The sequence below is a fragment of the Lithobates pipiens genome, unplaced genomic scaffold (genome assembly GCF_037356315.1).
Source record: "Lithobates pipiens isolate NorthernLeopardFrog02 unplaced genomic scaffold, aLitPip1_a1.2 Scaffold_18, whole genome shotgun sequence".
In the NCBI taxonomy this organism is placed as follows: Eukaryota; Metazoa; Chordata; class Amphibia; order Anura; family Ranidae; genus Lithobates; species Lithobates pipiens.
In genome coordinates this window covers 22,203,309-22,218,873 of record NW_027507758.1, presented here as the reverse complement: position 1 = coordinate 22,218,873, position 15,565 = coordinate 22,203,309, and the positions used below count along the sequence as shown (strand labels likewise).

The following is a 15,565-nucleotide window of genomic DNA, read 5'->3' as shown; positions in this document are numbered from 1 at the left end:
CCTCCAGACCCTGTCATTTCTGCTTAAGAGCTCTACCCCCAGCAGATGGTGGACTCTTGACTTTTGATGGTAATGGGGGGGGGGGGGTCAGGTCTTGATATATGATTTAAGGAGGGGGGTGCTCTGGACATCTGCTATTATAATACAATTCCATGACAGTTTAAAAGTTGCACACCACTGGTATTATAAAAGTTATTGCTAAAACCAGTAATCAACTGCAGAGGCAATTATTTAATATTATAGAAGAGTGGTTACATTCATACAGCAATATATAATGGTCAATCCCAATGCTGATGTGACGCCCCTGCTCTAGATGTACACTGGAAGGAAAAGGCCAAGTGTTCCAAATAATCATACAAGCAAAAGAAACCATGAAAATGAATTGTTATGGATCACCTTTAATTGAAACACATGATTCAATATGCATTGTGCAACATTTTGTAAAATAGGAAAAAACACAAGAGTCAAATCCACAGGCCACCTTTTGCTGTTGGTAAGGACTAGGAACAGCGAGTGAAAGCATATTGTTGCAACGCTGCAGTCATCTGTGGACATAAATCAAGTAAAACAACAGGTCCTGTGGGGAACAAAAAACAAAACAAAAAAGTGCCCACTCATTTGTAACCTTACCAGATATAGCAGGACGTCCTTCATTATCCACAGTCAGTGGAACATCTGAGATAATATGGAAACATGCAAACATATCAGCTAAAAGTACATGAAACCTAACATTGAGACATGTCTATAAAGGCAATCCAACAGGAAATATTTACAGCAATTCAAATAAGAAATACAAGCCAGTTCTCCTGGACCTCCGAGAGCAGGCTCTGCTAAAAAACCACCACACTTCTAAGCTTGGTTTGAGCAACTGAAAATGGAACCAGGAGAGTAATTTTCAAAAAATGCCATGGACTATAAGAACAGATCTTAATCTATCAGAAAATATACATACAGAATTACTTACAAGCCAAAAAAAAAAAAAAGTTTTATGAACATTAAAGAAATGTCAAAGTAAATACAAACTGTTGAACAAATGTGAACTGTAACAAAAAAAACAAAAAAAAAAAACATTCAGCCACATTTTACTCATGAAAAATATTGCCAACATAAACCAGTACACAACAAATTAGTCTAGAAAAGTCATGTTACTGGTAAAGCTCTGGCAGACAACTTCAAATTTACACATTTAAACATCCAGTGTTCTCATCAGATAGTCCTTTAGATGCTAAATGGATAAATTGCATTTCAAATGCAGGACGCAGGTCTAATCCGAATCACACGTGGTTAATGCCTCCAACTCTTCCACGGAGTAACTTGCTGCAGTGGTGCTCGGTGGCGTTTTCTTTGTATAATCTCTATCCATTAAAATAATTCCACGCGAGTAGTTGTAAGGTGGTCTGTATTTGGCCCCAAAGGTTGGGGAAAAACTATAACTGGATTGTACCATTCCCAGTCCTGAGGTGGAAAAGTTACTTGCAGGGCCATCAGGGACTTCGCAAGCCATATCAGAATCATCAACATCTTCACTGGCCACATCGGGCACCATGGGATTAGCGGATGCCTTCACGGCTGGTGGAGGGTTTTCTAGTTTCATCTTCTTTTCTGGAATCTCCACCTTGTGTGGAGCACTTGCAACCTCTGCTTCCGGATCTTCGTCTTCAGAGGGTATTAAATCTGCAGGGTCTTCTTCTGTAGCTATTAGTTTGTAGTAGGAATCAAGTTCTTGCTGCATTGTTTGGTTACTGACAGAAGCACTATAGGAGGAAGGCCGACTTTCTGAAGATTTTTTCATATCAGTGGTGGGTTTCGTAGTTGCAATATGTGTGATTTTTATGTCTTTACAGCCTGGGTCTGATATGTGACCAAACAAAGAGGTGGGCAGAGACAACGGCTCCCTTTTAAATTTTTGGTTCAGTTTGGAAGTTGAATTATAGGAGGGTTTTGATGGCTCAACTACCATCCCTACTGAACGCAATGGTTTTATCTCACCAGTCTGAATATGTGTAACTGAATCTTTTTGGGCCTCTGGGGGGTTTGTTTTAGTTGTTTCCGGGGGGTTCATTTTATTAGTTTCCAGGGGTTTCATTTTATTAGTGTCGGGGGATTTCATTTTATGCACTTCTGGGGATTTCATTTTATGCACTTCCGGAGATTTCATTTTATAAGTTTCGTTAGGTTTTGAAACTTGCATAGATGAATACTCAAGCCGACCAGTCAGAGGATTCATTGACAGAGAAGGACCCTGTCCAGCTTGAGAAGCTACTTTTTCAGGTTTAGAAACAGTCTTTGTTTCTACAGGTCCCATCTCCTTCTTTGGTAAGGGCCCAATTAGATTTTGACCTTTGGATGTACTGTTTGTTGAACTGCCTGCGACTCCTTTAGCTGGCTCAGGTAAAACATTCTTACTCTGAGCTTCAGATATTCGGGAAGCTGCTGCATGGCCTGGACTTTGACTCGACTGCGAAGTGCTTTTTTCTTGCTGGAGTTTCTCCGAACTTTTGCTCTCTGTTAACTTACTGGAATTGCTAGAACCGGTTTTTGAGGCATGTGTGGACGATGCGGGTTTTGAAGATGATGATGCTTTACCGCTTTGTCCAGCCTTTGCTTTGGCACCCTCCCGAAGAGCATCTGCGGGTACCTTTTTAAACAGCATATCATACAACTCGCTGCCCCTATTTGGCTGGGATGTAGGAGTGGTTTTGGGAGAAGGCGTTGGAGTTGGTACTAAATTCTTATTAGCATCATCCTTTTTTGTGGCTGTTTGTATAGGCTGCGATTTGGTTTCTTTTAAAACCACCTCTTCACCTTCAAAAGCTTTAGAAACAATATCTTCTGACAGAATGGTCTTAGCACTGCTTTTCATTACGGGTAAGGATTTGGATGTGGCATCAGCAGACTTTATGGACAGGAATGTGTTTAGAGGGGCAGGCTTGTTTACAGTCATGTTGGACTTTCTTAGGAGAGCCAAAGGAACTGGTAGGTTTGGTCTAACTTTGATACGTGGGGCATCGGAAGAATTAGGCATGTTAAAAGAGGCAGCAATGGAAGCTGTGGTCAGTGTGGAGGTTGCCGAAGATTGAGTACTGGAATATGGAGTACTGGAAGATGAAGTAGGAGATTTACCCTGGGAATTGCTGGGTTTACCCAAAAGCTTAATTTCAATTCCCTTTGACTTAGCGTTTTGCCCTTTGGCCTCCTCCTCTTTTTCTTTCCCTGCTTCCCCCTCAACTTTTTCTGTGTTACCAGTCGCTTGATTTTTGTCATCTGTTGGCTTCCATGTAAACTTTCCAAATGTGGGGGCTTTTACTGGCTCTTTATCTGGCGTTTTAGACTTCCGTTTTGGATCAGTCCTGACCGGCGAGCTAGGCGTGCGTGATCTGCGCCTGCTGTTGCTCTTGTCCACTTTTTTCACCTCATGGTCTCTCTTTGCTTTCTTTGATCGGCTGTGCTCTTCATTCTGCAGTTTACGTTTCTGTTCTGCTTGCTTGCGTGCCGCCTCCTGGGCTGCGGACAAGCTGGCCTTTTTTCTCTCGCGACGAGACACTTCATAATTGATGTATTCATCTGTATATTTCTGTAACAAAAAAAAAAAAAAAACATAGGGAGCATGTGATTTTAATTCATGTAACTGAACCAAAAAAAAAGAAATGCATCACACTGTTGCTTATTAGAAGGGAAAAATAAAAAATAAAAATCAGACCTCATACAGAAGTTACGTCAGCGTGTGAACACCAGAGAGTGGAGTGTTAACAAGTATTTGCAAAGCATTCAGAACATCTGAATTGAGACCCTCACATGAAACTGTGCTCAGTTTCTAAGGTGATCTGCAGGTCTACAGAGAAGGCAACTCCAAGTTTATCTTCACAGAACCTGGTGAGAACCTAAAAATTCCATGTGCAAACACCAACCACAACATCTGAGGACAATCCGCATATTGCTTCGTTTTGCTCCTTCTGGTTGGTGATGAAGGATGAGCTGGGTAAGGTCTGAACTCATCAAAACCCAGCTTGGCAGTCAGTTACATTATCGCATTCCCTACCAGCCCAGACAACTGCAGCCGGGGCATTTCTCATCCCGCAGCTTCAGGTACACACAGGATGCTTGTGACATCTTTGATCCAATATGACCATAATGTCATTGACCTAATATGGCCATTGTAGGCAGATGAGGTCACAAGCATCCCTTCCCCTTTACGTACATGCAGCTGCAGGGCAGGGAATGCCCTATTTGATTTGCCTGGCAGGGATAGGACAGCTTACCACAGGTTCTGCTGGACTTAGTTTGGACCAAACACAGTTCCTTTTTATTGGTGACCAAACGCTGGCCAACAGGGAGAAGGCAGGCCATGGATTGACCATGGAAGCTGTTGAATTTCCATAACGGAGAGACCAGATATTGGGGGATAACCAGCACTTTGGGATATAGAAAGGAAATGAGAAGACAGGCACAATAAAAAAGGTATGCCTCCTGCATGTTCTATACCGCATTCAGCCCTAAAGTACATCTAAAAGATATAACCTGTCTTCAAGATTCACCCCATTTGTGAAACTCCCTCTCTTGTGTGTCAACAGGAAGTAAAGAGAAATTTCTTGTGAATGGGACAGGGGTTACAATGCTCCCCTGCTATATCCAAAATAAAAATAAAATTGAACTTGCATATAATTTGCCACATTTCTACAAGTATACAGCTCCTGGCTGGATGTGGAAAGTCTTTGTGAAATTTATATTAACTACATTGGCTGCCATCCAGAGATCTGCTGTACATCCGATTCTCTGGGCCAGTTCACAGCATAGAAAAGCAGTCCAGGTGCATTCCAGATGCTTTTCTGCATGCATGTTTTTGATGCGTTCTGGGGCATTCCCGTGCATTTTCCCCTTTTCCTTAAGGACATGTGTGTGTTTCAATGCATTTTATAGTGCTCCAGTACAGGAAAAATGCAGCGTGTTCTACTTTCCATGCGTTTTTTAATACAGTAAAGAAAAAAAAAAAACGCACGTGACTGCATGTGGTGTGAACTGGCCCTTAGACCAGGGACAATTGTATTTTGAATGCCAGGAACCAGAACTTTCTAGCACAGTATCTAAATATTTAAAAATAGGCCTATTAATTTACCGTATTTGGAGGTGGATCCATACCCACACAATGCTTTAATGGATACATTTAAAATAGAAAAAGCTAAAAATACTTACCGTTTCTACAGAAACTGCTGCTCTGGGCTCCCTCCAGTGCTGATCCAGTAACAAAAACCATAGGAACTTGGTCTCAAGATTGTTGAAAAAAAGAGAATCAACCAATCTGAACACTGGTGTTGCTCTTCAACACAGAATACACGATCAGGCTTTGCTCACTTGAACTGGAAGCACTTACAAAGCTGCATTTTCCATTCCAAAATTAATGCCCATCAGGGGGTAGGCAAGTCATGTGAAAACAAAGGCTAGTCAATGGTCCTCTGCAGGATCATACAAGAAAAGCGGAGAGGAACACATCAGAACTGGGCGGTTGAGGGCTGCAGAAATGTCCCAACATGGCAGACAAGAAGTTTTCTGAGTTTTAAAACACCATTGTTTAAAAGGGAAGTTATAAAGCAGACCCTTTCCCCCCCTCACTCATTATACTAAACCAACATTTAGGATAAAAGAAACCGCCGCACACCGAAGCTGATCCTATTAAGGATCTGTATATGTGAAAGTCTCTGTCCACACCATGCTTGAAATCCCAAGCTGCCATTTTAGAAATATTACGTATTTGGTGGCAGACTTCTTTCTTGCCCTCTGGGCGAGCCCACTAATGATCTCCACATCTAATCTTGCGATTGCACTGATCTGGTGTGGTTACTTATGGCTTATACAATGACAGGGTGTGCATCCTTATGCCACTGGACTGGACCCTCAATGCTGGAGCTAAGGCAACGTATAAACAACAACATGCACAAGATCACCATGGCATCATCCGCGGGCGGAAAAAATGAATTTTTACCCCCGAAATCTCCAAGTTTACCCAGGAGACATCCCTAAAAGGGCTCTGGCGACGTAACCTTCCCAGGGGACCCGCTGGGAAGCACTGCCTATGTCACAAGTGCCTCGAAAAAGGAGAATGAAATGCAAGTTGAATTTTACACATTTAGCATATGACTGAAATGTGTTTACAGCTCAGCTTGTTTTTTCGGTTTGGGGGAGGGGGGGTTTGTCTGCCTTAAGGTGCACACCATTTAAATTTTCCTGGCTGCAATAAGAAATGTGCTACCACTTGTAGCACTACTCATGCACCCTCCTCTTTTATCCAAGCTTGGGTGAAGCAATACAAAATACAGAAACTCTTATGCCTTGTACACACGGTCGGACATTCCGACAACAAAATTTTGTCCTAAACTGGTGTTGCATACACACGGTCAGACAAAGTTGTCGGAAAATCTGATCGTTCGGAACGTGATGACGTTAGTTATGACGGGATTACGCTGACGCTAGTAGCCAATAGCTTTGGTCTCGTAATTTGATCTGAGCATGCGTGGCACTTTGTCCGATCGGAATTCTCTATAAACGATCGGAAAAAGTCCGATCTGATTTTTTTGGCAGAAAATTTGAGATCCTGCTCTTAATTTTTTTTCAGTCGGAAAAAAGTCAGATAGAGCCCATACACGATCGGATTTTCTGACAATATAATCCGATCTGTCCTTTTCCGTCTGAATTTGAGACCGGGTGTACAAGGCATAAGAGACAGCAATGCCATTCCCAAAGCAATATAAAAATCGGGAATCGTTCATTTTATGTAGAGTTATTAGTACTCTTCAAAGTTTCTTAAAACGGATGTTTAATGTAGGCATAGAATACCGTCCCTTGTTCCTCCAACGATCAACATGCAATTTAAGTTTATCAATCAGTTTTGCTTTCAAGACGTTCCTCCAGACCTGGTGATATCAATCTTGGTCTTTTTTCTGGCTCTGTAGTAAGATCAAAACTGGTGGCAAGGACCAGCAGGCTCCTGTAAAATGTTACTGCACCCTTCCTCAGATCTGCTCTCAAAGGCCCTCCCAAAGCAGTCCAATGCTTCTTGGCAGGATCTTAGATAAATGAAGACCACCCTAATGGGTGGCTCCGAGTCGCTATACTGCAGTTCCCAAGCATTACATGAACACATCACCAGCATCCATTTAGACACCCTTTCCCGTTGACCCACTGAACACTGCTGATCAGTTGCTAGATTATTTAACACAGCAACTTAACAGTTTGCGCAGAAACATTTTGTAGCACCCAGTGGCCAGTAAGGAGGAGCAGGCCAGGGATGTGTTCTTTCATATAATACTTGGGAATAGGAGTAGTGACTGACAAACACTAAAGATTAAGCCTGCGATAAAGACCATAAATTACTGAAGGCAGAGAAAGTTATTAGCTGTAAGAGGAGGGCCAACAACAGTACAGATCACGAGAAAAAGCAACTAAAGTGATTCAGACAGTAAATTAACGTAGGCTCAAAACATCTGCTGCAGGTTCAAAGAATATACAGTAGAAATGCAAGTTTGTAAGGAATTGAGAGTAGTCAGTTTTAACATAGGAGAGAACTTTCTACAGGTGTGACTAAAGACAAAGTTCAGCTTTAACCAACATCACACCACTGCTGCATATTCATCTTGTCAATCTTCCTGCATTCCTTCACCCCAACCATGTACAGTTTCTGGAGCCATGGAAGACTTATGGAAAAAAACAAAACAAACCTTGAATTTTTCATTGTGAGAATATGTTCGGAGATGTTCATCAGCTTCTACGTGATCTGGAAAGGACTGATCGCAAAGTGAGCAGTAATAGCCTTTAGTTGGAACCATGAATTCTGCACCTAGGGGGTCAAGTACAGAAATGTCAGGGACACACAACATGACTGAGCTCTTGCTGCATTTACTGATCATGTACACAGGGCGACTCACCTTTCAGAGCGACAGTCACCTTCTGCCTCTTTGGACTACTGACTTCAGTCTTTTTGGTCTTCACCCAGGGCCTTTGCGGTTGCTTCAAACTCTATTGCAGTACACAAAAGATACAGATATGTTGGAGACTTTAAACAGGTTTTATAAATAAGCTTACCATGTGTGCACCCAGTACCACAATTTATTCACAATAAAGACAAAAATTCCCCTCCACCTGCCAACCCGAGAAATAATGTCAATCCTCTGATCCGCGTACCTCATGGTGCTTCTTTTCGTGGAAATGTAGGAGAAATTCGAGTACATTCATGCACAAGCTATTGCAGTCCTCGCACCAATGTCCCCCAGAATCATAATACTCAAATATGTCCCCGACCTCAAAAGGAGATGGGTCCTCTTTCTTGGGGGAGACCTTTAAAGGAGGAGCACTAGATCGTGGACTTCTTGACCTTGATTTGTCATATGATTTCTCGCTTTCCTCAGAATCGGACGAGCTAGACGAGCTGCTTTCTGAGTCACTCCTCCTGTCAGATCTGCGTTTTGGGGATCTTGAAGATGGTTTAGGCTTTACGTCATCTTCAGCCTTTTCAGACAAGCGAGTGCTGGCGGAAGGGGAAACGTCCCCCGATGAATCTGATCTGCCCTTGGGCTTAACGTCAGCCTTTTTGTCAATTGCAGGTGACGAGTCTCTCCTCTCTTTGGAGTCATTTTTATCATTGATGCTTCCACTGGATTTTGCATCACTACTGGAGTCCTAGATAAGAAAGAAAGAACAATCTCAGCAAGGAAGAACTGAAAAAACAAACAAAAAAAAACAAAAAATCAAAATGGAATAACATCCACAAAATATAAACATGGCTCGTGAAACATCAAAGTAAACATATAGAGCCACAGAAAGTAGAAGTTATAATTTCAGTGCTGCCTGAAGAACAGGCCCTCTGAATACTGCTCACCCGAGGAGAGAGGGGGCTCTTTTCCCGTTCTTTATAAGTTTCCTTTTTGTCTGCTAAATCCATGGGGGTAGCACCCAGGATCTCCGCCACCTTGATCAACTGCTGTTGCTTATGCTTGGTTTCAAAAATGTCACCGTTCAGAGAACTGATCTGCCTGCGGGCACTATCCATGACATTGCTCAGCTCCGCCAGGAGAGGGTCCTTGTGACCATCTTTTTCCCGACGCTTCTTCCGCAGGAGAATCCCTGTGACACGATAAAAGCAACATTGCGGCTGTAAGCATATTACCGTGAAGCATTTCAATGGAATGTATACAGTTTTATTGACCCACCCATCCCTTGGTCCTTGTATGGTAGGAGTGATAAAGGGAAGGGGGTTCCTCACCATGCTGTACACGCAGCTGCTCCACCTTTGTGCTCAGATTTTTGAGGCTTAAGGTTTTGGCTTTCAGATCCTGCTTGAGTGCGTCCAATTCCTCCAGTACCTTAAATAAACAGAAGCATTTTTTTTTCCCCCACACAGCAACATTTCAGTAAATTAAAATCCAGATGAGTCTCAGGCAAGAAAAGTGAAGGAAATGAACACTGGAGTGTCCGCACTTACCTTGAACTTAAGCCACTTAGAACTGCTTCTTGTAGTTTAACAAGTTATGATACATCAATTACGGCACTGACCGATGTCGATGTGCAAATGAAACCTGCAATGTGGGGCACTTACCACCAGTCAGAAGATAAGTCTTGGGCATTGAGCCCCAAGGCAAATAAAAACATAGAACAGTGACCGCAGAAAAAGACCAAAAGTAGGCTATTGACTGTCCCCACTTTATTTACACTTTTGTCTGAATATAAACCTATGTTTAGATATGCAGCCGGAAATTCGAATAGCAAAGATAAGCAGCCGGCAACTGGAATCATCCACATTGGATAATCTTTATTTACCACAGGGTGAATACAGAAAAGAGAAAGTTTACACATTTTCGTCCATGACCGTGGGCCAAAAACGCATAAGCTTTCTTGTTCTGTACTAACCCTGTGGCAAATAATGATCGCATGTGGACGATTCCAGTTTCCGGCTGCCTATCCTTGCTATTGCTAAAATTGTGGATGGTTCGAGTTGCCAGCTGCCTATCCTTGCTATTGCTACAGTGTGGATCATTCTAGTTGTCGGCTGCCTATCCTGGCTATTGTTTAAAAAGGAATAATTGCGCTAATATTAACCTACTAATATTGCACAGTGTACCACCAAATTATGTGAATGATTAGATTATAAAACGTGTAGTGAACCATACAAAATATATATACACATTTATTACACAAAGAATATATAAAAATTCCTTCTATGTAATAGTGACAATAGAGCAAAACTTTTGCCACAAGTAAAGAATATCACACTCCACTGTGTGCAGACCAAATTCTCTGCCAATAAATTCACATATGCAGGACTAGATAGATAATCAAGCCTTAATGAGACTCCTGAGTAACAGATGGTTCATTCAGACATTTCACTGCCGATTCCCATGGATTAACGTCCAACTTTCAGCAGGGCTTCCATAACATGAAAAACAAAGAACAAGCAAGACCATTGCGCAGATAGTACAACAAAGTGATCCCTACTGAGTTAGGGTGAACCTCACTCACGCTTCCCTGCAGACTAAAATCGCATATGGAATGATCAGTTGCATATAGCATAATGCTCGGATCTCCAAATACGCAGACAGTGCACACAAAACACTGCTGGTAAAGTCACAGGCTTCTCCTCCCAACTAGTTGCGTCACTAGACATGCGACTTTTTCAAGGGCACCCGAGTGTTATGCTGTATGCAACTGATCATTATGAGATTTAGTCTGCGGAGAAGCGTGAGCAAGGTTGACCCTAACTAAATAGGGATCACTTTGTTGTACTATCTGCGGTCTTGCTTGTTCTTTGTTTTTCATGTTATGGAAGTCTGCTGAAAGTTGGAAGTTAATCCATGGGAATCAGCAGTGAAATGTCTGAATGAACCATCTGTTACTCAGGAGTAGGGATGAGCTCAGGCGTCTTTGCATGGTCCACGTGCAGAGGCCGCCAGGAAGTCGGTGCAGCACTGATTACAGGCAGCGAGACGTTGCCCCGATGCGTGGCTGCAGAGATCGGGGCAATGTCTCACTGCCGGTGATTAGCGCAGCGCCGACTTCCTGGTAGGCTCTGCACGTGGACCATGCCTGAGTTCATCCCTACTCAGGAGACTCATTAAGGCTTGATTTTCTGGTCCTGCATGTTAGAGCTGCACGATTCTGACTAAAATGAGAATCAAGATTTTTTTTTGCTTAAAAGATAGATCGCGATTCTCGCGGCGCAACATCTTTCACATTAAAACAAAAAAAATTTGCTAACTTTACTGTTTTTTTTTTTTAATTATTGAAGTGTATTTTTTCCCAAACAATTGCATTTGAAAGACTGCTGGGCAAACACAGTGTGACATAAAATATTGCAGCAATTGCCATTTTATTCCCTAGGGTCTCTGCTAAAATTAGATTTTATATATATATATATATATATATATATATATATATATATATATATATATATATATATATATATAAACATTTTCTATTTATTAATGTTTGGGTGTTCCAAGTAATTTTCTAGCAAAAAATATTGATTTTAACTTAAGAAGTGTCAGAAAAAGATTTAGACTTGAAGTGGTTAAACTTCCTGCATTTACATATGGTTGAAAGCTTGGCAGACTGCCCAGATTATTTGTTTACACAAGAAGTTCTATGCCTTTGATCTAAGAAGTTAGTTACAATGTTTCATGCAAGTTCTAAACTTGGCAGATTGCCATGATGCTTTATTTTGACAGCTGAGTGAGCAGATAATCTCTCCACTTGTTTATATGAAAGAATCGCCTATTCTCAGTGGGAGAGATCGTCAGAGGAGAGAATCGAGATCGCGTTTTTATAATCGTGCGATATTCTTTACTTGTGGCAAAGTTTTGCTCTATTACACATACACACACACACATTTTTTATGGTTCACTACATGTTTAGAATCATTCACATAATTTGGTGGTGCGCAATTATTTTAAACATTTTATTTTTGTGTATCAGTTCACATATATAAATTGCAGATATATTAGTTATCTTTTTATACTCTTTTTCTCACATATTTTATTACTTTCACATCAGTGCTTTAGTATATCTTTACACATCTATCCTCGCTATTGCTACAGTTTGCGTGAATGGACAACACTGAGCCCGAGCACCAAAATCTCACTTCCTTTGTGGTAATTCCAGCGAGTGTTGCCTTCTTTGTTGGACAAATCTATGTTCATCCTAATAATGTTTAAAAAAGAACTCTATCTTTCAAAACACTTTACATAGTTCGTGTGGGCCTAGCTGGCCCCAATGGACCATGTTCCTCACTAACCTGTGAGGCCATTGGATATGCGGTATAAACTGTACGTAGCTGCAGCCACATGCAGCATACTGCACTGTGTTCCGGGTGCGAGCCGAGACTTCCTGTCTTATACCCGGAACACAGATCAGTCTACAGCAGCAGCGCTCAGCCACTCAGAGCAAGCGGCACATTCCATCACTGAATTCAAAGCTTCCTCTGACTGGCCGAGGCAGAGGTTGTGAGATCATCAGTCCACCTCTCTGCCAATCAGAGGAAGCTTTGTATTCATTGATATAGAATACATTGTTTGAATGAATGAATGAATGAATTAAATACTTGTATAGCGAACTGAATCGCCTCTAGGTTTACTCTATCAATGAATACAAAGCTTCCTCTGACTGGCAGAGAGGTGGACTGATGATCTCAACATCTGACTCGGCCAGTCAGAGGAAGCTTTGTATTCAGTGATGGAATGCGCCGCTTGCTCTGAGTGGCTGAGCGCTGCTGCTGTAGACTGATCTGTGTTGTAGGTATAAGGCAGGAAATATATAAAGTGAAGGTAGTGCTGTGCTATGAACCTAAATACTGTGCGTAATAAAGTGTAAAAAGGTGCTCAATAAAAGATATGGTAAAAAGAGGCAACGTTCAAAAGGTCAAAATATATCCAATCCTAGGCAGTATTAAAAAAAAAAAAAAAAAAAAAAAAAACATTGCATGCCCTGCGATTTCTTCGGAGAAAACAATAAAAAGTATCAATAAGACAATAAAAGTACATCAAACACTCAAATGATTCTTCATAGAACAGTGATAGAAACTATATCCATATGGTGTACAAATTAAGTGAAAAAACTACTCAAAAGAAGGTGCCCTACAATTGCAATAAATCCTGAAGGAATAGGCAAAAGGATTGCAGCATATTGTTAAACGCACACATTAGGTAGCGTGGGAATATCGTATTATATAAGACAGGGAGTCTCGGCTCATACCTGGAACACACTGCAGTATGCTGTATGTGGGCGCAGCTGTATACGGTTTATACCGCACATCCAGCTGCCTCTCAGGTTAGTGAGGGTCATAGTTAATTTGGGCCAGCTTGGCCCAAATGAACTGCACTATATTGTCAAAAGTATTGCGACTTCTGCCTTTACATGAACTTTAATGGCATCTTAGTCCGTAGGGTTCAGTATCGAGTTGGCCCACCCTTTGCAGCTATAACAGCTTCAACTCTTCTGGGAAGGCCGTCCACAAGGTTTAGGAGTGTGTCTATGGAAGTGATGGTGAACCTTGGCACCCCAGATGTTTTGGAACTATATTTCCCATGATGCTCCACTACAATGCAAGCTACCAGAGCATCATGGGAAATGTAGTTCCAAAACATCTGGAGTGCCAAGGTTTGCCATCACTGGTCTATGGGAATGTTTGACCACTCTTCCAGAAGCCCATTTGTGAGGTCAGGCACTATTGTTGGACGAGAAGGGCTGACTCTCAGTCTCTGCTCCAACTCATCCTAAAGGTGTTCTATCGGGTTGAGGTCGGGACTCTGTGCAGGCCAGTCAATTTCCTCCACCCCAAACTCGCTCATCCATGTCTTTATGGACCTTACTTTGTATACTGCTCGAGCAGGAAGGGGCCATCCCCAAACTGTTCCTACAAAGTTGGGAGCATGAAATTATCCTAAATGTCTTGGTATGCTGACGCCTTAAGTTCCCTTCACTGGAAGTAAGGGGCCAATACCAACCCCTGAAAAACAACCCCGCACCATAATCCCCCCTCCACCAAACTTTACAACTTGGCACAATGCAGTCAGGCAAGTACTGTTCTCCTGCCAACCAAACCCAGACACGTACATCTGATTGTCAGACAGAGAAGCGTTATTTGTCACTCCAGAGAACACGTCTCCACTGCTCTGCCCTACATAATACCCCCTCCACCAAATGATTTCGACCAGTGCACAAAAGCAAGGTCCATAAAGACATGGATGGGAGAGTTTGGGGTGGAGGAACTTGACTGACCTGCACAGAGTCCTGACTTTAACCCGATAGAACACCTTTGGGACAAGTTGGAGCAGAGACTGCGAGCCGGGCCTTCTCGTTCAACATCAGTGCCTGACCTCACAAATGCACTTTTGGAAGAATGGTCAAAACATTCCCATAGACACACTCCAACTCTTCTGGGAAGGCTGCCCACAAGGGTTAGAAGCTGTTATAGCTGAAAAGGGTGGGCCTACTCAATATTGAAACCTCCGGACTAAGACTGGGGTTTCATTAAAGTGAAAATACATGTAAAGGCAGGTGTTCCAATACTTTTGATAATATAGCATATATTAAAGTGTTTTGAAGGATGAATTTCTTATTTAAATTCTCTTACTGTTTAATGATTGACAAACTACTCTTTCAGTAAAACAACATGTGCTAAGGGCAGTGTTACATTTTCCTCGTGCTGTTTTGAAGTCCCCCACCACCCCCCCCCCCCCACCGATCTCGGCTTCATACCCAACTCTTTAACGCCGGATAGATACAGTTGAGCTCATAAGTTTACATACCCTGGCAGAAATTATGATTTCTTGGCCATTTTTCAGGGAATATGAATATCACAACATCTTTCACTCATGGTTAGTGTTTGACCGAAGCCATTTATTATCAACCGTTTACTCTTTTTAAATCATAATCACAACAGAAACTACCCAAACTACCCTGATCAAAAGTTTACATACCCTGGCGATTTGCCCTGATAACATGCACACAAGTTGGCACAAAGGGGTTTGAATGGCTATTAAAAAAGGTAACCATCCTCACCTGTGATCTGTTTGCGTGTAATTAGTGTGTGTAAAAAAGGTCAATGAGTTTCTGGACTCCAGACAGACCCTTGCATCTTTCATCCAGTGCTGCACTGACTTTTCTGGATTCTGAGTCATGGGGAGAGCAAAAGAATTAATTTTAAAGGGAAAACACTGCGCTATGATAGAAAAAAGCTAAAGATAAAATGAAGATCAGCAGCCAACACTCAAAGTTCAGTGAATATAGGGTAACAAATAGTGTAGCGCTAAATAAGTGAGAAGGTGTCAGTGATGAAGCTGACACTATACCGCACATAAATGATAAAATGTGCAATAATGTGAAAAAAAATACAAATATTATTTCGCTAAAAATACAACATAAATGTGAAAATGTGTTGATACTGAAAAGGTATCAATAACTAAAATGTGAGTCCCAGTGAAATAGTCCACATATATTGGATAGTAAACAAAATGTTGTTGTTAATCTTCCCAACGAGGAGATCAGACAATCTATGAATCAGATAAAACCGGAAATAACGGCTTGT

At 41.8% G+C, this 15,565-nt stretch overlaps 1 protein-coding gene across 2 annotated transcripts in view; it reads right to left on the bottom strand.

Moving 5' to 3' along the window:
* Nucleotides 1-382: 382 nt before the first annotated feature.
* ZNF318 (zinc finger protein 318) overlaps nt 383-15,565 on the bottom strand; it is a 50,667-nt gene continuing 35,484 nt past the window's right edge. For both annotated transcript variants that reach the window (XM_077485455.1, XM_077485456.1), the window contains 6 exons: nt 9,251-9,350; nt 8,867-9,111; nt 8,173-8,667; nt 7,917-8,007; nt 7,710-7,828; nt 383-3,574 (listed from right to left, as the gene is read on the bottom strand). In XM_077485455.1, the coding sequence (XP_077341581.1) occupies nt 1,265-3,574; nt 7,710-7,828; nt 7,917-8,007; nt 8,173-8,667; nt 8,867-9,111; nt 9,251-9,350 (3,360 nt within the window). In that variant the 3' untranslated portion in view covers nt 383-1,264. The remainder of the gene's footprint in view (nt 3,575-7,709; nt 7,829-7,916; nt 8,008-8,172; nt 8,668-8,866; nt 9,112-9,250; nt 9,351-15,565) is intronic.